This window comes from Chanodichthys erythropterus, unplaced genomic scaffold (assembly GCF_024489055.1).
Source record: "Chanodichthys erythropterus isolate Z2021 unplaced genomic scaffold, ASM2448905v1 ctg001550_np12, whole genome shotgun sequence".
Lineage (NCBI taxonomy): Eukaryota > Metazoa > Chordata > Actinopteri > Cypriniformes > Xenocyprididae > Chanodichthys > Chanodichthys erythropterus.
This window is the reverse complement of record NW_027125672.1, coordinates 114,665-136,809: the sequence shown is the minus strand read 5'-3', so window position 1 is coordinate 136,809 and position 22,145 is coordinate 114,665. Positions and strand designations below refer to the sequence as shown.

The window sequence follows — 22,145 nt, the reverse complement described above, 5'->3', positions numbered from 1 at the left end:
TGGGTCTAACATACATGATGTTGATTTTGATGATTTGATAAGTTTAGATAATTCTTCCTCTCCTATAGCGGCGAATGATTCTAGTTTTACCTCAGGGACACTACAGTGCACTGTCTGAAGCGAAACTGTAGACGGTTGCATGTTTATAATTTTCTCTCTAATATTATCAATCTTGCAAGTAAAGAAGTTCATAAAGTCATTACTGCTGTGCTCTTTGGAAACGTCAGCAGTTGAATCTCTGTTTCTAGTTAATTTAGCCACTGTGTCAAATAAATACCTAGGATTATGTTTGTTTTCTATTAAGAGATTTGAAAAATAAGTAGATCTAGCATTTCTTATGGCTGTTCTGTACTCAATCATTTTTTCTTTCCACGAAAGGCGAAAAACTTCTAGTTTTGTTTTCTTCCAACTACGTTCAGCTTTTCTAACAGCTCGTTTTAGAGCCCGAGTGTGCTCATCATACCACGGCGTTGGATTAGTTTCCTTAATCTTCTTTAGACGTAAAGGAGCGACTGCATCTAATGTGCTGTAAAAGAGAGAGCCAATAGTTTCTGTTGCAGCATCGAGTTCTTCTAAGTTGTCAGGTATACTAAGGCGATGAAACTGCTCGGGGAGATTATTTATAAAGCAATCTTTAGTGGTAGACGTGATGGTTCTACAATATGTAGAATTTCAACAGCATCAATATCTATTCCATGCGACAGTATTAGATCTAGGGTATGATTACGACAATGAGTGGGTCCTGACACGTGTTTTCTAACTCCAATAGAGTTTAAAATGTCTGCAAATGCCAATCCAAATGCGTCTTTATTATTATCTACATGGATATTAAAATCACCAACAACAAGGACTTTATCCGCAGCCAGTACTAACTCTGATAGAAACTCAGCAAATTCTTTGATAAAGTCAGTATGGTGCCCTGGTGGCCTGTATACAGTAGCCAGCACAAATGTCAACTTACATAGTGTTACATAAAGCACCATCACTTCAAAGGAATTATATTTGAAATTCTTTTGAGTGATTCTGAATATATTACTATAAATTACAGCAACACCTCCCCCTTTGCCTTTCTGTCGAGGATTGTGTTGATAGTCATAACCTTGAGGACTAGATTCATTTAAAGTAATGTAATCGTCTGGTTTTAGCCAGGTTTCTGTCAAACACAGCAAGTCTAGTTTATTGTCTGTGATAATTTCATTTACAATAAGTGCTTTTGAAGAAATAGATCTAATATTCAGTAACCCAAGCTTTATCATTTGTTTATCTGATTTATCTGTGATTTTCATTTTTTGAACATCAATTAAATTTTTACCCTTAAAAGGTTTCGGAAGTTTTTTGTATTTACTAGTTCGAGGTACAGACACAGTCTCTATGTGATAATATCTAGGTGAAAGTGTTTCTATGTGCTGTGAATTATCTGAGTTCTGTGACGTGAGGCGGCTAGCAGACGGTCGGTTTAGCCAGTTTGTCTGCGTCCTGATCTGGGCCCTGGTTTGTCATGTTTCAGCTCTAAGACTATTTGCCAAATTTCTAGATAGAAGAGCAGCACCATCCCGGGAGGGATGAATACCATCTCTTTTCAACAGATCAGGTCTGCCCCAAAAGCTTTTCCAATTGTCTATGAAACCTATATTATTCTGCGCACACCACTTAGACAGCCAGCCATTGAGTGATGATAACCTGCTAACTATCTCATCACTCCGACGAACAGGAAGAGGGCCAGAACAAATTACTTTTGCTGACATTGAATTTGCGAGTTCACACACCTCTTTAATGTTAATTTTAGTGATCTCCGACTGGCGAAGTCGAACATCATTTGTGCCGACGTGGATAATGATTTTAGAATATTTACGTTTAGCATTAGCCAGCACTTTTAAATTTGCTTTGATGTCAGGTGCTCTGGCTCCCGGCAAACATGTGACTATGGTGGCTGGTGTCTCTATTTTCACGTTCCGTGTAATAGAATCGCCAATTACTAGGGCACTTTCAACAGGATTCTCAGTGGGTGCGTCACTGAGTGGGGAGAACCTGTTTGATGTTCTAATCGGAACGGAAGAGTGGTGTTTGTTCTTGCCATTATGCCGCCTCACAGTCACCCAGTTAGCCTGCTGCGTGGCTTCTACAACCGGAACCGAATGTGCAGTGTTTACTAGGCTAGTCGCATCCAAAGCAGTATCTAAGGCCCTTTCATTCTCACTATCCTCAATTAAAGTTTGGATGCGTGTCTCTAATTCTGAGATTCTCTCTGTCAGCCTGACAATAACCCTGCATTTATCACATGTGTAAGTCTCACTGCTGACAGAAAGAGCTAAGCTGTACATGTTGCATTTAATACACATGATAATCGTCGGACATGACTGACCGTGTGTTTGATGAACGCCGTCCGAAAAACTGCAACGCACACGGGACTCGCTGGCTGGATGTCTCGGTCGCTTGCCGGTGCCTGGGGCGAGGGTGATGTGCGGGACGCTGTGCCTCACGGTGGATCGATGAATGCCGGGCAGCAACGTCTCCACAGCTTCCCGATCTGGCGAGGACAGATCAGAATAACATACATCGGATAAATCCACCATTCAATCGACAAGGAAGGTTGGTTTAGAGGAAAAAATAGACGGTAGCTAGCAGGCTAGCGGGCTATGGCTAACACTAGGTGATTACGCTGGTGGATTGCTAGTAATAAATTGTTCCGTTTAGTAATACTATGCAATAGGTTAAGTAATCTAGTGAAAATAAAAAAGTTATATTATGTGAATAGGAATAAAGAGAAGGATTTAGGATAAACTCCACGAAGCTCAGAGTGTAGATCAGACAGCAGACAGGCAGCAGCGTTGAGGAGCGTTGAACCGGAAATCCGTTCAACAGTCTGTCAACAGTCTGTCAAAACTAGTAGCCATATAGACAATATAAAAAAAAATCAGAAATCTTTGTGAGATATCACTGAACATTTATTTAACAACAGCAAAAGTTCATTTATTTAAACACAAAAAATATAGATGAAAAATAAGCTTATGTAAAATGAGACTAATCTGATATTATTTTCATCTCTTTAATGCTTCAGTAACTATCAGAAGACACTGACCAGGTTTATAATCCAGATTGGGTTCGTTCTGTGTTACAATGTGTCCCGCTATACTATACAGTTACGATACAACTGGCGTAATCAACTTTTATTAATTTCTGCTGAGAAACCATGGAAAAAGATGAATAAAGACTGAGAGGAAGAACCTGAACATCCAGAAAACATTATTTCAAGACATTTACAGCATCTCGTCTATTTATCTCGTCTGTTCACTGTCAAACACACAATTATTTACTTTTGAATTTCTAAAAAAAAAAAAAAATTATTTTATATGAAAAAAATAATTGTCTTTTAATGACAATATTTTAGTTTGTCATGTATATTTTTTAATTAAATCAGATAACAGTTTTAGCTGTCATATGGGGCATGTTGTCACATTTCACTTCCCTTCTTTTGGAGTAAATAAAGAAGAAAGTATACACTGTATTAATGAAACAAAGCCACATATTTGTACCACACATGTGTGAAATTAATGTGGAACAAAATAAATTCCCTGAACCCTCAGTAGATTTACACAAACTGAGAAAGTCAAAAAGTGTTAGGTTGTGCCCCGCCGCTCAGAGATCATGCTAAAAATTGTGATTCAGTTCCTCTAAGTGCGTGAACAGGAAAGAGACAGTCGATCAGTCAATTTGGACGGCATTAGTTCGTTCCCACCAATGCAATAATTGATTCAATAATGTTATGCGGACAGACTGGTGAAATACAGTGCCAGGCTTTGATCAAACTTCATTAAAGCTGTTTTGATCCTCCATTTGAATCTGGAGCGTTTCTTCACAGCAGCTGCTCTTGGTAAAAGACCTGAGAGTCGATCACCGAACTGATGGAGGCTTTAAGATTCACAACTAGAGACCAGAAGATCCTCAATCAAGTTCCTACATGAACTCCTCAGATTCTGGGATAGATCCAGACCAGAGCAAAGCATGCTGGGAACTGCCCAGTTTCAGTTCCTTCACTACACCAATAATGATGAAGTCAACTTCAGTTTGACGTGTTTAAGTGGATTTACTCCATTAAATCAGGACAGAATGTGCAGTAATTGTGTGCTTTAACACTAGAAGTCCCAGAGATTTGTAACCCTCCTTTAGCCAAGTGGATGCTAACTGGCTAGTCTTTTGGCTATCATTAGCATCAATTCATGTGTAAATATGGTCATTACCTGAGCAATCTGCAGGGGGGTTGGGGGTGTGTGTGTGAATGGTTGCTGGTGGCTTGTTTGTATGTGTGGGGGAGGGAGGGCTGCTAAAAGCGGAGAACTTGATTGACTATGGGCCGGTTTCAGAAAGGAGGTTAAGTGAAAACTCTGAGTATGTTAACCCTGAAATGAGGGAGTGCAAGTGATGTTTAAAAAGTTAACTCACTCATTCACACTGCAAAAATGCTTTTCATACTAAGTATTTTTTTTACCCTATTTCAAGTTAATTTAAAAAAAAAAAAATCTTAAATCAAGATGGATTTTCTATATGAGAAAATTATATATGATATTTAGTCTTGTCTCCTGGGGGATCTAAATTAAGTACATTTTACTTAAGTAAAATGATCAATATCTGCCAGCGTGGTAATAGAAATAATCTTAATGCAAACGGAAAGTGTTGGAGTGTCTACCCAGGTGAAAAAAAGTGCAGTAAAATACACTTTATTTTAGTACACTTTTACACTAATGTACAGTGCTCTATTTCCATGCACTTATTTTGTACTTAATATACTAAAAGCTCTTCTTTAGTACTTCTTAAGATAATCTTAAGAACATCTAAGTGTACTCAACTGTGCTATTTTGAGACACCATGAATTTGAACTAAAATGTGCTTTTAACATACTATCTCTGTATAGAAAAATGTATTTAGTTACCACTTGTAGTACACTTGAACCCATCTTTCAAACACTTTTAAAAATGGACTTATGATGTATTTCAAATATAAGATTAATATATAATGAATATATACAAAATGTATTTATAATATATTGCCAGGCAGTGCCAGGATTGTGAGTGATTGCTGGAATGTACTCACTCACTTTTTAATATTATTTGTAAATATGTGTATAAATGGTTGGTTTCTTTATTTTATTTTGTACTATTTTTATCAATAGATCTCAGCAACAAAGGAAAAAAAAAAAAACATGTGTGTTGATTTCTCCCTAAGATGGCAAAGTGAAACACAAGTTTCCTTGAAGTGGCTCAGCATGGCCCCACATTGTTTACATAACAAAAGCAACTGTTCACAGCTGATTAAGGATATTAGCCTAAAGACTTCCAGCCCATCGGCTGTCCTGCGGGTTTTATAGGTAGAAAAGCCAAATGGCTGCTCTCTGGGACTTCTAGTGTTAATTCATTTTAATGAAATTCATTTAACAATCATGTTTACAGTGTAGATTAAAAGATGGACAGATTGATGATTCCTGATTGTGATGTGTTTATCTCCATCAGATTCCCATCGGATCACTCTGGATCTGAACACAGTGAGTGAATCCTTCCGTCTGTCTGAGAGGAACACAGTGATTACTGTCACTGACACACCACAGTCGTATCCTGATCATCCAGACAGATTTGATGGTCTGTTGAATCCTCAGGTGTTGTGTAGAGAGAGTGTGAGTGATCAACGCTGTTACTGGGAGATTGAGTGGAGTGGGAGTATGTTAATAACAGATGGTGTGTCTATATCAGTGTCATATAAGAGCATCAGCAGGAAGGGAGATGGTCATGAGTTGATGTTTGGATGGAATGATCAGTCCTGGAGTTTAAACTGCTCTACTGTCTTTGGTTACTCATTCATACACAATAAGATACGGACTGACCTCCCTGTAGAGCCCATCATCATCAGTAGAACAGAAGAGTATGTGAATCACTATAGAACAGGAGTGTATGTGGATCACAGTGCAGGAACTCTGTCCTTCTACAGCGTCTCTGGAGACACAATGATCCTCATCCACACAGTCCAGACCACATTCACTCAACCGCTCTATCCTGGGTTTTTATCCTGGGAATCAGAACAGAGACTCTACCCATAATGCTTTGAGCTGAAGATGAATCAGAACAGAGACTCTACCCATAATGCTTTGAGCCGATGATGAATCAGAACAGAGACTCTACCCATAATGCTTTGAGCTGAAGATGAATCAGAACAGAGACTCTACCCATAATGCTTTGAGCTGATGATGAATCAGAACAGAGACTCTACCCATAATGCTTTGAGCTGATGATGAATCAGAACAGAGACTCTACCCATAATGCTTTGAGCTGATGATGAGTCAATGTTATAGAGTCAATGTTATAGAGTCTCTTCATTACATTAATACTGAAATATCATGACACATTAAATTGATGAAGAACATGTGACTGTCATCAGTCATGTGATGTTCCTCTAGTGTTTGTGCTCCAATTATAAGTCAGATATGAATTGATGATGAATGTGTGAAATGTCTGAATGCTGTATGAATCATCTGCTGCCTGTGAAATATGATCATTCTGTATATGATCATCATCAAATATGACATTCATCATCTCACTTCGTTAAATATATTTACTGTAACTACTGTTGAATTATTATGGATCATAATGGATCAGACTTTTCTGAAGTGATTTGAACAGGTATTAACTGAGATATAATGCAAATATGACTGTAGCTGAAGTATTTGTGTCAATACTGCAGAGGTGGGACAAAGTCATTGTTATGCAAGTCACAAGTAAGTCTCAAGTCTTTGCCCTCAAGTCCCGAGTCAAGTCGAGTCAAAGATGAGGCAAGTCCCAAGTCGAGTCAAAAGTCAAAGCCATCAAGTCTCAAGTCGAGTCCAAAGTCCTACCATTTTAGTTTCGAGTCATTTCAAGTCCTCTTACCACAGAAATAAAATTTATACAAATCATGTATGTCTGTAAGATTTGTATTTATTTAAACCTCTTTTTATACAATGACAATCAAATACAGTAAAAAACAGAAAATTTAAATTTTCACAAAAAATGCTTGTATTTCAACAGCATATTGCACTAGAACAATGCACAGCAGCTTCAGCCCTAACTTTCAAATAGACATGGGTCCTTTTAGCCTAAACTTAGGGCTAACTTAAACATGTCATCAATAAAATCCTCACTCCTCAAAATTATCAGAGAGAGAGAAAGAGAGAAGAGAGAGAGAAAATATGCAACAGCATATTGCACTAGAACAATGCACAGCAGCTTCAGTCCTAGGGCTGGGCGATATATCTCAAGCCGGTTCCCTGATTACCTCTAAATCGCCATCACCTGCTTTCAAATGGAGCGGCATTTAATAGACAGAGCCGTAGTTCACTGACAAGCCACGCAATATCGCGTTCATTATCGAAGGCGATTCATCTGTGATATGAACGCGATATTGCGTAGCTTGTCAGTGATCTACGGCTCTGTCTATTAAATGCCGCTCCATTTGAAAGCAGGTGATGGCGATTTAGCGGTAATCAGGGAACCGGCTTTACTGACGAAATGCGCGTGAGAATCGCATGCGATATATCGCCCAGCCCTATTCAGTCCTGTATTGTATTGACCTCATATTGCAAAACAGTTTAACTTTCAAATAGACATGGGTCCTTTTAAACTTAGGGCTAACTTAAACAAAACTTAAGTCTTAACTTAAACATCTCATCAATAAAATCCTCACTCCTCAAAATTATGACTTCTGAAAAACTGGACCAACCTGATAATATGAGAGAGAGAGAGAGAGAGAGAGAGATGCGTGGACAGGTGATGAGCAGAGAGTGAGTGTGTGTGTGCATGCGTGCTGTGGACAGGTGGAGGGAGGCCCCTATACTGCATTGCATTTGCAAAAGATCAAATTGGCCAAAAGTCTGTCAGTCATTTGTGCGCGATGGGGACGCAGAATGATGCCACCATGGCTGAAAACTCGCTCCACTGGAGCACTAGAAGCAGGCACTGCCAAGACTCGGATGGCTACTTGAAAGAGTGAAGGAAGAGTCTTACTGTTCAATGCCCAGAACAAAAGGGCATTCTGTCCTTCTGCCATGTCAATGTAATGACTTAGCTGTACTGCTGGTGGGGTCCCAACATCCCTTTTCAGCCTCTTATGGTATGCAGCAAACAGCCCTTCTCCTTCCATGTCCTCTAGTTCTTCTTCAGCAGGCACCGGCACAGGCACAGGTTGCTCCGTCTCTGCAGCATTTTGCAGGATCAATTCTAAAAAAACAAAAGAGCCCTTATTACCATTACTGATGTTGATGATACCGTGCAAGACTGAAAATTGTTATTATTGTTAAAGTCAGATTAATATCACATTAGATCCTAGATCAGATTAAGATCAAATTATTTTACGTTGCATTTAAGTTGCATTGCAAGTCAATAATATTTACCTTTAACTCGTTGTGCCACCTCTGCCTTGATGTCACGGTTGACCAGCACATGGGGCTCAATCCACAGCAGACAAAAGGCTGGATCCAAGGCAGCTGCTTTCAGATAGACTGTGTCTGAAAAGGGGGCAGTGATCCCTTCTTGAGACTGGGCCATTTTCACATTAATGAAGATCCCAAGAAATCTTTTTTTCAGGGATGCCTGCAGACCTCTGACCAGGCCGCTCAGGAAACGAACTTGAGGCTTCAGCTTCTCAAGATGGTGATTGAGGGACAAGACAGATGGAACAACTGCACTTTTTAATAATGTAACTGCACCTGCAGTGTGGAATTCCACCTCGTGCTCACTGCAGCAGGGATGCCTCTGTGCTCCCCAAATTCACCATCGAAGATGTCTTTAAACGTTGTGCTTGTGTGGAGCAGGGAGCTAAGTTTTGATAACTTGGAGAGAGAAGGACATGCCGCTTTTGTTTCTTTCAAACCGTCTCCCACAACCAGCTGCAATGTGTGTGCAAAACACTGCAGGCGCTGTTTCTTTGCCATAGCAGCATCGACGGTTTGCTGGTCTTCTAGGGTTAAGTCATGCCATAGCTCAGGATCATCAAGATTATCTCCAGCATCATCATCTTCCTCCTGTTCGCTGGGGAAGCAGACCGTAAATGCCTTGCGCATGTTAGCAGCATTGTCACTAATGATATAGTCCAATTTAGCTTTGATGTTGTATTCATCACATATTGCCTCAAATTGGTCACAGATGCGTTCCGCTGTGTGAGAGCCTTTGAAGCGGTTGCAGGCCAAGAGATTAGTCTTTAGCTGTACCCTCTCTGCATCTCTCTCCATCCAGTGCACAGTGACACCAAGGAATCCCCTCATCTTTCGATCAGACCAAATGTCCACAGTGACTGAAACATGGTCAGTGTTGCTCAATTGAGTTTTTAACTTTGAACGTCTCTCCTCAGCAAGGCTCTCTGTTTTTGTGGTCAGCGTTCGGCGACAGACTGGGGTATACTTGCTGTCCAGCACAGCCAGAAAGTGACGAAAGCTCTTATTTTCCACAATTGACAGAGGAAAATTGCAGTCAATAATCAAGTCAGACAGTATCGCATTGGAGATGGCCTTCTGCTGTGGGTGGCTCATGCTGTAACGCCCGACACGAGTGTCCAGGAATTGTGAGATTGAAGGCTGTTGTGGTTCTTCTACAATGCTTTTGTTCATCTGGTATTCTTCATACCTGTAACAGAGAAGAATATGAAACAGATGTCAGAAAATCCCTTATAGCCACACGTTGTATTTGAAACTACTCTTTACTCATATCAATGTTGTTGTGTTAATATTCATTGTCTATTGTACACTACGGTATACGTTAATACATTTCAGTTTCAGTGTATGCAATATTAAGAATATTTTCACTGCTTCAAAAGTCATAAGAAAGCCCTTTCCCTCAAGAAACTGAAGTCATATGCTTTATAGCAGTGGTTTTCAAAGTGGGGACGGGGACCCCTGCGTGCCGCGAGGGGGTGCTAGGGAGGCCATGGCAAGTTGGCATGAAAAGTATAGCAAAACAAAATAATTGAATAAATTAAATAACTAAAGTAAACCAAATTAAACAAAAAATAAGCTAAATAATATTCCCATTAGTTAATATTATTATTCAAATTAGTTTTGCACTGGGTGGGGGCGAGGCCAACTTCACGCAGTGATTGACAGGGCGGGACGGGCATATTATTGGCTCAGAATGCATTTTCAAATTGCACATTGAATTTTGCTATATTCATTGCGGGACACTTAATGGAAATGCAATCGCAAGTGTGTCTTACCTGTGACTGAGTGTAAATGCAATTAAGAAAAAAATAACATTTAAATTACAATTTTGCTACAGTTTTTGCTTGAACATGTTAAACATATATGATAATTTCTGTAATACATTTTAATTTTGCAACTTATAAAGCGTTAAAATTATTATTCAATTTACATATTAAACTAGTGTATAGTGATAAGGTGCTTAGCATTCGTTCAAAACTTACCTTGCTTTGTGCAATTTCAGGTGTCGAACAAAGTTGGACGTTGTGGCAGCTCCGTCGGTAATCTTCGACCCGCATGTTTTGCAAATTGCAACTCGTTTTTTGTCGACTACCTCGTAATTTTTATATCCAAACGAAATTATCTTTGGTATCATGTTGCTTGTTGCGCTCATAGGTTGCGCTTCAGTGGTTGTCTTGCAATGTGCCTGCTTAGATGCTGTCGAATCAAACCAACGTGGGACTACAGTGATTGGATGTCGTGCAGGCAGCGCGCGCGCCCTCTGCATGCAGGTGGTGCACATTTTTTTCACAGATGCAGATACTGAAAGCGGCGCGGCCGTGTGAACATTTTTTTTCCCCAGGTTTTCATGGGAAGTAGCAAGTCTTCTCGAGTCAAATGGCGCAAGTCCAAGTTAAGTCACGAGTCATTGATGTTAAAGTCCAAGTCGAGTTGCAAGTCTTTGTACATTTTGTCGAGTCGAGTCTGAAGTCATCAAATTCATGACTCGAGTCAGTTTAGGGTAACACTTTATAATAACGTTCAGTAATAAGTCATTTGTGACTTATTAGTTAATGATTAACAAATAATTTACAAAACATGAATATACATTTATAAATGATTTATACGTTATATACTAATACTTTATTAATGTTTTATTCATTCAGTTACAAGTCATTTATAAATTATTTGTAATACGTTCATAATGATTAATAAGTGATATGTTAACATTTTATGAATGTTTTATTAATTCAGTTATGAGACATTTATAAGTTATTAGTTAATGACGAACAAATCATTTACAAAACATTACAATATACGTTCATAAATCATTAATACATGTTATGCTAACAATTTACAAATTTGTTGTAAGTTATCTTGTTAAATAAATCAAACAGATCATTAGTAGTAGTTTATAAGTTATTAGTTAAGACATTATTTATCACATAATAATTGAAGTATTTATGACAAAATCGTTTTAGTATCATTATCTCAATAAACAATTGTTAATCATAAACAAATGTTGAACAAACCATTAGTAAATGATCAGTATGATTTATTGATGAAGTTGTAAGCTGGTCTGTGTTCAAAAGCACAAACATGCAGGTATGCTAAAGCACAACTTTTAAGAAGAGTAATTTATTTGTTTTGAAGTGGATAAACATTTATAAATGCCTTACAGTCAGGTGATTCCAGTGGATTATATTAAATCCTTTCACTCATCAGCACAGACTTGTGTTCTGTGTGTGGGATCTAGTGATGAAGTCAACCTCTGAATCGGTTTTACCTTCCACTGAAGCTCACATCAGGTGCACAGAGTTAAACACTCCATGTGTGTCAGAGAAGACAGCTGTCTATACCCTCACCAGTCAGCACTTACACTGCATTACACACTACAAAGTGTTCAACACCTGTTATAGATGATGTGTAAACGCATGAATAAATCATTTACAAAGCTTTCTGCATCCCCTATTCTAAAGTGTAAACTATTCTTCACTTATAATTTATAAATGACTTATAACTGAATTAATAAAGTATTAGTATATAACTTATAAATCATTTATAAATGTATATTCATGTTTTGTAAATGATTTGTTAATCATTAATTAACAAGTCACAAATGACTTATAACTGAACGTTATTATAAAGTGTTACCCTCGAAACAGCGTGCGGAAGAACACTCTCATAGAGAAAGAGAATCGTGAGAGAAAAAGCACGGCATTCGCATTGGAAAGTTTTATTTAGGGATGCTCGTAATTGACTAGTTAAAGGTGCTCTAAGCGAAGTCACGCGTTTTTAAGGCCAAAACATTTTTTGTCACATACAGCAAACATCAACTATCCGCTAGCTGCCTGTCCCCTGAACACACTGTAAAAAAACGCGGTCTCTGTAGTCGCCACAAGCTCCGAAAATGGCAACAAAAACAAACTGATGCAGCCTGGACCACTTAGCATAATAAACATGCTCCAGCCAATAACCGACAAGCAGCTACTTACATTTTAAATGCGTGTTCATGACTGTTTCAGGAAGCACGGAGGGGAGGGCCAGGAGGAGTAGGAGGAGGAGGGAGGGTCTAGCTAGCCTCTGTTTTGTTTGACAACACTTCGAACGTCCACAGGAAGTTACTCCACCCAGGATCGCTTGGAGAGCCTTTAACTGTTAACCAAGAAGTTGGACCAATTAATACTATCGGTTAGACGGTTTAAACAGAACATATAGCTATAGACAACATATCCTATAAACGGTAGCCTATTCAGAACAGAACTATAACGAAAAATAAAAGAACATGTCGCCTACCTCTCCATTTCGGCACAAATCCAAATGTTTCCATATTCGTGATTTGAATGCTAAACTATTATTTATTATGTAAATTATAGGCTTTGTACTTTACTTGCGTTCCAACAATACATCCTTCACATGTGCTATTTAAGTGAGTCGATCAGGTGAGTTACCGAGCAAGCTCTGTTACATCAAAAAAGCGAAACATATGGAGCTGGTTAAGTGATGCAAAGTCCAAAATATATTCGTTTACAAATCGTGCACTTTGGTAAAAAAGCGTTTTGAAGTCATAACATAATATTGTGCAAGGAGACGTGAAAACGAGTCTTTATTAATGCATAATCTGACCCCGTGATCGTAACAGTGTATGAAAACGATTAAAAGTTCATTTCTGTTGGAAACTGCAGTGATATGTACGTATTGGCACGTATTTTGACGACTCGCTAAAATGTTCCAACAGGTACGTCTTTCCTATGAGACTAGGTTGCAACCGCTGTTTTCTTAGGGTCTGTTTCCATGGTGAATCATCGATTCGTCGCTCTGTTGAGAATGTCTTGTGTGTTAACCGGGAACATACTCTGGGTTGGCTGAACTTACTCCTGGACGAGTTTTTGGAACCAGCATACCTCGAGTAAGCAAGGTTTGGGTTAATCAACCGAGAATTCAGGGTATATGTGACGTTAAGATAACCTTGCTTTCTGGAATACCCCCCTGGGCCATTTGGGGGTTTTCAGTTATTATAGTGATTTTAAAAGGAGCAAAACAACTGTGATAACGTCTCCATGTGACCTCTATCCATTTATTTATTTTTACTTTTTAAGGGTTATTTCCAAATATATGCCAATATTTAACTATTTGTCACAGACACGCCAGGCTCTACACTCTCCCAATCACAACGCACTCCCTCTCCTGAGTATTAACAAGCCACACCTGACACTCATTAGCACTCATCACCACCGCAGCATATAAGACACTTCAGAGCATTCAGGCACTGTCCGGTCTCGTTAACGCATACCTACCTGTTATGCTCACCTCAAGGACTCTGCTAACCTCTACTTACCTGTAAAAACTGCTTCGTAAAATATTGACCTATGGAGATTTAAATGAACTGATTCCAGACCTTCAGCATCAGTAAGTGACAATTAAACATGTCAAATAAGGCAATTATTTGATCTTTTCAAGTAATTATAGCTGTTTAACACAAATCAGATGACTTTCTGTGTCTTCTTGTCCTGCAGACGTGAATCAGTGAAGACGGATGGAGTCTGTTTTATGTGAAAATCTTCTGGATGCTCTGAATGATCTAGAGTAAAGATAAACTGAAGAGGTTTAAATGGCACTTAGAGAAACATTACTGTATTAAAAAGACTGATCTGGAGAAGGCAGACGCTCTTGACACAGTGGACCTGATAAAACAGAACCATCTGGCTGATAAGTTGGAGAAGCAACACAAGCAAGGTAACAGGTTAATGTTAAAATGAAATCTGTTTAAAGAATAAAAGTGAAACTGAAGAATTGATTTTTCTGAACACACTTCAGTTTTCCTGCACAGACACACGCCTCTCTGTACGTCTCTGACGAGCAGCAGCGGTGCGCTGTGTGAGAAAACAGCTTTCTCTCTGAGAGCCCGTCCACACAGAGACGCGAATAGATGTATCCGTAAAGATTTTGTACTGTATCGGTGTTTCGTCCAGACAGATCCAGTGTTTTGGGAGCCTGGAGCCACTATTTTTTTAAAACCGGGTCCCAGAATGGATAAATCTGAACACTACATACAATACAATAATACAATACAATGTTTATTTATATAGCACATTTAAAACAACCGAAGTCAACCAAAGTGCTGCACAGAGTATGCAAAAAAGAACAGTCAACAGGGTTACAAACAATAAGACAATTTATAGAACAAACAATGTAAAATGGATGAGGTGTATTAAAATATGCGATCATTGCACAGCAAGTCAGGGGATGTTGAATGCCAAGGAGAAATAATAAGTTTTAAGAGTAGACTTAAAAATAGACAGAGTGGTAGCAGCTCGAATTTGAATTGGGAGACTATTCCACAACTTGGGGCCGATAACAGAAAAAGCACGATCACCTCTGTTTTTGAGACGTGCCCTGGGAACTCGCAATAATCCAGAATCAGCTGATCTGAGTGCTCTTGATTGAGTGTACGGGTGTAGCAAATCCGATAGGTACTGTGGAGCCTTATTGTGAAGAGATTTATAGACAAACAATAAAATTTTAAAATCAATTCTATATTTGACTGGCAGCCAATGCAATGAAATCAAGACTGGTGTAATAGACTCATGTTTACGCTTCCCACAAAGAAGCCGAGCCGCTGCATTCTGGACCAACTGTAGACGTGAAACACATGATTGAGGAGCACCAATATACAAAGAGTTGCAGTAATCTAATCGAGATGTTATAAAAGCATAACCATTTCAAGCTTCTTTAGAGACAAAAATGGCTTCACCTTTGTCAGAAGACGAAGATGATAAAAACAGGACTTAACGACAGCACTTATCTGTTTATCAAATTTAAGATTATTATCAAACCAGACACCTAAGTTTCTTACACATGTATTGTATTGTATTGTATTGTATTACAGAGAGTTTAAATGGGCATTTTCAGTGAACATGCAGTAAAAGGTTTTATATTGGCATTGTTGAAAAATGTAGGTATAGCTATAAGCCTGTACATAGCAGTGTAAGCTTTGCACCAAAGTACAAAAGTGTAGTGAATGCTGCTGAGATGGTGGTTGTAATACTGCAGCTATGATAGTGATGGTAAAAAAAAAATATGTTTTTGTCTTGCGAGTGTTGTTAAGTTTTCGGTATTTTTTGAAAGTAGGTAAATCACAATAGTAGAGTTGATTTTTTTTTCGCATTTGAGCAAATGGAAGTTAACAGAAAGAAACAAGGGGGAAAAAACATGTAATCTATTGTTTCATGCAGTGCTACAGAACCAACTACTATGATTTGTGTTACTGAAGAACGTAGAATTGTGAAAAAGGTGTATAGATTCGTAAAAGTGGCGAAGCATCCCATAGCAGTGTTTTAAAATCGCACAGTTCTAGATGTTGTTAAATATTTGGCAATATTGTTGTTGTTCTATAAAAAGGTGTCACATTTGTAGAATAGAAAAGTTTAATTAATGTAGTTACATTAACTATTTTAAATACGTTTTAGTGACTTGCCTGGGTATTGGAGAAGGAAATGATGTTGGTGGTAAAGCAGGCCTTGCTGAGTTATGATACAGACCAGCAGTATTCATGCATAGACTTTCTATGTACGTTAGACATATGTCTAAATGTTAGACACATTTAGATGATCGGATAGTTTTTCTGTTTAACTCTGATAATCATAAACTTCTAGTGATCGTATAGTGATTTTGTTCTTCTTTTTCTTAACCTAGTCTTAATCAACTTGACACCTATAGACCAGTAAGGTGGGGATAAAGTACTGAGATGGGGAAACCTATGAGGAAGTCTTCACCACAGGGTTGGTGCCCAAGCCCTGTTGCACTTTGGTTCTTCCCTGGGCTCCTCACTGGTCTGTGTGTCCTATTCTCTCCCTGTAGTTAATTTGCAAACTTTACTGTGCTACATCTCCATCTTCCATTGAAACATCAGTCATAGCAGACAACATAACCCATTGAGGATGGATAAGTGAATGGAGTGTGTTGTAGCATAACATTTAAGGCTGTGAGTGTACTTAACCAGTGTCTCCCAAATGGTGGAAGTGACAGTCAACTTTTTTGTGTTCAGAATGAATCTTTCAGCTTTCTTGTAAATTTACGCACTCACAGCCCAAATGGTTAGCATGTCAGCAAGCTGTTGCTCCAAGAGTTTGGAGAAGAGGGGAGGGGCAGTTTCAATGTAGCAAGTAGACTGAGTAGGAGCTGAGTAAATCTGTTCATTTCTTTAAATGTCTTTTTGTTTTTCCAACACTCTTTCATCCAATGTCCAGGTTTACCACAGTAATGATAACTGCCTTCTCTCTTAGGACATTTATGTTTCTGCCGGTTCTCTGTGTTGACCTTAACACTCTGAGGTCTGAGGTAGGGATGCTCGCATTGACCGTTTAACCGTTAACCGAAAGTAAGAATTTTAACCGATTAATACTATCAGTTAAACGATTTTTTTGTTTTTTTTGCTGCATGGTTAAAGAAAAATATGCTATATATATACATATATGCTTATTTGTTAACTCACCGGGCGTTTCACACGTGCCAGACATATTTCGCTAAGCAACAAGCAAAATGAAGCGAGCGAAAAGAAGTACTGACCATTTCCAAGCAATCGATCACAGCGTGCTAACGTTTTAGGACAGGTCGATGGTATATAAATCGTGGCCGAACGTTAGCGTTTGTCAATCAAGCAAAACCGTCCATTCAGAAACCGAGAAATTTGACACTTTAAGGTAAGAGGCTGATCTCTCAGATTGACGCGCGAGCTGGCTTGACTGAAGGATTTGTAGTTTATGGACTGTTTTGAGTTAAAAGCATTGATGGCATCAATAAAAGAGATATCTAAAAGCGAAACGAAAATTATTGCCTCGACCGGCGACACAGTGGGGAGGACGCACGAGAGGAGACCTGCGCGTTTAATTGGTATGTGTATAGCTACTGTAATACTGCATTTACAAAGCTTATCAAGTGGCATGCACTTTGATCACGAAAGTGAAAGTGCCTTTTGCGGTCGCATAGCGGTGCCCCCGCGTTCCCATTTCTCTCGATGTGAACCGTGAGCTCCAGTCCATTACAATTCAGGGCCATGGTATACTTCATTTCCCGCATTCCGCTTAGTCTCGTGCGCGAGCCTTTCAAAGAAACTCCTTTGCCCATGAGCGCGGAAAGACGCGTTCGGTGTGCACACGTGCACCGTCCGTGGTCATAACAATAACAATCCTTGAGGTAGGCCTGCTATTTTTATTTGACGGAAAAAATGTCTAAAATACCGGTTGTTAAAAGCTTCAATGGATTCACCGTGTTTTTGTTTTGTCATCTTAATTTGTTAAACATTTAAGTGAAAAATATTTAGTGTAACAGTTAGGCCTATTTATTTTATGCCTTTTATTTAAATTATTTTTTTCTGCTGTCAGAAACGCTGCAGGTGCGTGACAATTTGACAATTTGATTTTGGTGCGTGACTTCTTTCATTTGTGTACACTCAGAGTAAAAACAAAATGCTGTGCTTTTTGTAAAATAAAGAAAACTAACATGATGCATGATCTCTGGTCTCCCTATGAACAAAGTCCAATCTGATAGTTCTCAGAAAATGAACTGTAACTTAGTGAATACGAATGACAAAAAAATTAAACTTATGTCTAAAGAAACGTTGAAATGTCAGGTTTTAAATCGTGCAAGTCAAATCGAAAACAAACATTTTGTGTTTATGTAATCTGTATGAAACGAGAGCCATGTCAGAAGTCAGTGATTCAGCTCATTATCTGCTAATGCGGCCACGCCCACGGAGCCAGCGCTATTCAGACGCAAATTCTGAGGCAATACATGCATTCATCGTCTCAATCATGTATTTATTGTCTTGAAAAGTGTTTATCTGGATGTTAAAGCCATGGTTAGCGAACTCTAGAAGACATGCAGTTAGTTCCTGGTTCTTCTTCTTCTTTATATGGATTTGTGGCCTAAAGGTGTACAGAGTGCCCTCTGGCTGCAAGTATGAATTGTATCCAGAACTCATAGTGATGATATATAGAATAAATATAGAATAAATATTACTCCTCTGTATATTTGACATAAACATATAAGAATCCATCAATATTTCTCCAAATGTGCATGCTTTTAAGCTAAAAGCCTATATGAAATGCCATAGAGGTAACATAATTGTTCAGACACTTTGCATCACAGAAATACATTATATTTTAAAGAATATAATAGAATACCATTATTTTAAATTGAGCTGAGACATGATTACAGAGGGTTTTTTCACACCCTACCTGACTCAAAGGCCTCATTAATATGCAAGTCATTTCAGGTCATTATTATTTGATTCTTTTGTCTTCTCAGGTGTAAATGGCCCATTATTCATGATCATTCACGCCTCCATGCATACTGTGTTTCTTGACAAAAAGTGACTTACAAAAACTAAATCAATATATTGTTTTATATGAAGGAGTAGGCAGCATAATTTTTACATAATTCTGAAGCAAAAACTCTAGTCTACAACCTCCAATACCCAGAAGTCTTGTGAACAAAGATTTAATATACTTTTTTTGGCCTTATTTCAGTGACTTAAGTTTTTTGTTTTTTCAATAACCATGCATAAACGTTATTCCTTCAAAAACACAAACATGTACATACATGTTCCTCACATATTATGGTAGCCTAGTTTGTGCTGAATACAGTGTAATGACACTTGTGTCATTAATGTGTTTATGAACAAATGAAAAAAGCACAAATGTCAGGGCATGTCCAAACTTCTCCAGGCCCCAAATCAGCCTCAGACTCCAGAGGGTTAAAGGATGCTGATGCAATCTTTACTCTTGTCTTGACATCGGAGTCTCTTTCCCAAATAGCTAACCTATCCAAGTTGTTTTGCAGGGTTCCACTGGACCATGTGATGTCTAAGAAAGGCAATGCATTTCTGTATTCTGATAAAAGCCCATCAAACCACATGCGGACCATTGGTCCATTATCCTGTAGCACCTTCTCTGGAGTGTCAACTAGGGCTGCACGATTAATCGCATGCTATTCTCACGCGCATTTCGTCAGTAAAGCCGGTTCCCTGATTACCGTTAAATCGCCATCACCTGCTTTTAAACGGAGCGCCTTTTAATAGACAGAGCCGTAGTTCACAGACAAGCCACGCAATATCGCGTTCATTATCGCAGGCGATTCATCTGCGATATGAACGCGATATTGCGTGGCTTTTCAGTGATCTACGGCTCTGTCTATTAAATGCCGCTTCATTTGAAAGCAGGTGATGGCGATTTAGCGGTAATCAGGGAACCGGCTTTACTGACGAGATGCGCGTGAGAATAGCATGCGATTAATCGTGCAGCCCTAGTGTCAACTATTCCACTGTATGCTGCCGCTGACTGACAAAATCTTTCAGTGTACTCACTTACAGTTCCATCCTTCTTCTGTACACAACTAGTGATCTTTGGCCAGTCTACCTTTGGTCCAACAAGGTTCTGTAACACTCTCAGAACTCCTCTCAATTCACCTTTGCTGGAATGCTGAAACTCAGAACTATTTACAGCACTTTCAAAATCAGTGAATTCTGACTCTTTCAGGATTTGTGACATTAGCTGTGTGACTTCAGCTAGGGACATATCATAGAGCTTCATTTTTATGGACAACTCTGTCCTAAACTCAGAAAAATTTCTCTGCACTGATGGCAAACTCTCAGCAAGTCTTTCTATGTCTTCAGGACCTAGAGTGGTACTGACTGCTTGTAACTGCAGTATGGGGGTTACAGATGGAACTGTGTCAACCCCTTTTGCCCTACTCTGAGCCTTTTGTCTCGCTCCACACACTTCAACTGGATTTACATCTTTATCCGTGAATCCAGTATTGCTATTGCCCTCTAGTCTACAGAAAGACTGTAAGTCAGGATAGCTTTCATCTGACTGTTGGTCTTTTGAGTCACATTTGGTTGAGGCTTTGTTAAGGCCCAACTTCTGAGTGAGACGAGACACTCGAGTGTGCAACTGTTTGTTCTGCTCTTCTAACTTAAGGCTGGTTCACACTGTGCGATTTTAGCCACGATTTGGTCGTCTGAGACAAATTTTGCAAATCCTAAAAGATTCCTATAATCCTAGCCTAAAATCTGTTGTCTTTGATCGCTAGTTTGACATGTTCACTGACAGCCGGTTAATCACCGTTGCGATCAAATTTTTCCTCCGACAAAGTTCTGGCAGTGTCAGAAGATTTGGCGCACAATCCTCCAGTGTGACTTCTCCTACGTCAAATTGTCTTCATTTTTCAAGACAAGCCGTGATCAAAATTAATGATAGAGATGTCTTTGTTAGCCACCATTTCAGTCCCGAATGTAATGCAGCTCACAGTCATCAAATGTGTATGTTTTGATGATGTATAACTCCGGACAAGTTTTTATTGGCGTGTCCGTGTTTAACGCGTCTTGACTGTCGTGCAGTCTGACATTAATGCCAGCTGAGATCCCACAATGTGACATGAGGATCATGTTCGTGCAGTCTGACAAACAACCATCGTAAAGGACTATTATAAATCGCACAGTGTGAACCCGGCTTTAGCAATACGTCGGATTTGTTCTTGTGCAATGGATAGAGTAAATTCTCTGTGGCAGCAGATAATGCCCTCCATATTTTTCTTCCGAATACAAGCACCAAGTACCTTTTTGCATTCTTCAATAGACCAAACTTTTTCTGGATGAATCCCAAATTTCTTTGTCAAATCCAATCTGACTGACTCAGTCACTATTGAGTCCATGTGCTTTCCTAACAATGATTTGAACTCACTATCTGTCCATAAAGGAGTAGCTAGTCACCTTTCTCAGTTGTTGGAATTAGTCTAGCATTCTTTCTCAGCATTTTGTAATGTCTTTCTGGCACAACAATACACTTCAACACTTCCCTGACAGAGCAGAGGTTAACCTAGTTAATACACATCGTAATGTATTCAACCTTCTGTAACAGTTGTAACCTTCCCTGAATTAACAGAGGATGAACCTTCTTCTCTAGCAAAGTAGAGGATGACTGTTCTGTTAACACACCACCTTCCCTGATTAAACAGAAAACACCACAAATTATTAGCACTTTACACAGTAATTCTTCCCTGCCTGAACAGAAGATACCCAATTATTATCACGTGATACTAATCTTCCCTGCCTAAACAGAGGATAAACTTCATCTCTAAAAGAACATTTTTAGAGGATAACTTAGTTAACCAAACCCTACAGCTGTCTGATAACTCTTCTCTGACGGCGCAGAGGATAAAACATTTGTACTGGTCTTAAAGGTTCTTTTGGATAGAGTACCACTCACCAACCCTTGGGTGTACAGGAAAATTCAGCTTGGATCTTCTTTTGGATCAGATCTTTGTTGTGCTTGAAGTTTCAATCTGGATTGAGGTGAGGAGCTCTATCCGGGTCACGGCACCAAAACTGTTGGAAACTTTTCCCCTCGTCGAAGCAGAGACCAGGAGACGTTGGGATATCTTTCAAGCAGAAGTTACTCTTTATTAAGAAACCCGCTGTGCATCGCTGTAGTCATCCAAGTCTAACTAAGGCATTGTACTTGGTAGTTCATATACATTCAAGGGGGAAGGATACATAGAGTAGGGGTGGAGACAATCTAAACAAAGCATACAAATGCAGTGCAGGAATCAGCCCATTCTCTACATTTCCCAGCCATGATCTAATCAGCATAACTGTGTCATTCAAACACATAGGTGCTAATCCAATCAGTCTGACAGTATCGCCCATACCTTTACA

At 39.0% G+C, this 22,145-nt stretch overlaps 1 protein-coding gene across 2 annotated transcripts; it reads right to left on the bottom strand.

The window, feature by feature from the left end:
- Positions 1–144: 144 nt before the first annotated feature.
- Positions 145–21,788, bottom strand: LOC137016403 (uncharacterized). Of its 2 annotated transcripts, none has more exons than XM_067380788.1 (2): positions 21,697–21,788; positions 145–2,527 (listed from the first exon to the last, which is right to left on the bottom strand). In XM_067380788.1, the coding sequence occupies exon 2, from the start codon at positions 2,337–2,339 to the stop codon at positions 1,497–1,499; it is 843 nt and encodes a 280-aa protein (XP_067236889.1). In that variant the 5' UTR covers positions 2,340–2,527; positions 21,697–21,788; the 3' UTR covers positions 145–1,496. The 2 variants fall into 2 exon arrangements, with proteins under 2 accessions (XP_067236889.1, XP_067236888.1); XM_067380787.1 differs by lacking the exon at positions 21,697–21,788 and adding an exon at positions 12,424–12,547.
- Positions 21,789–22,145: the final 357 nt, after the last annotated feature.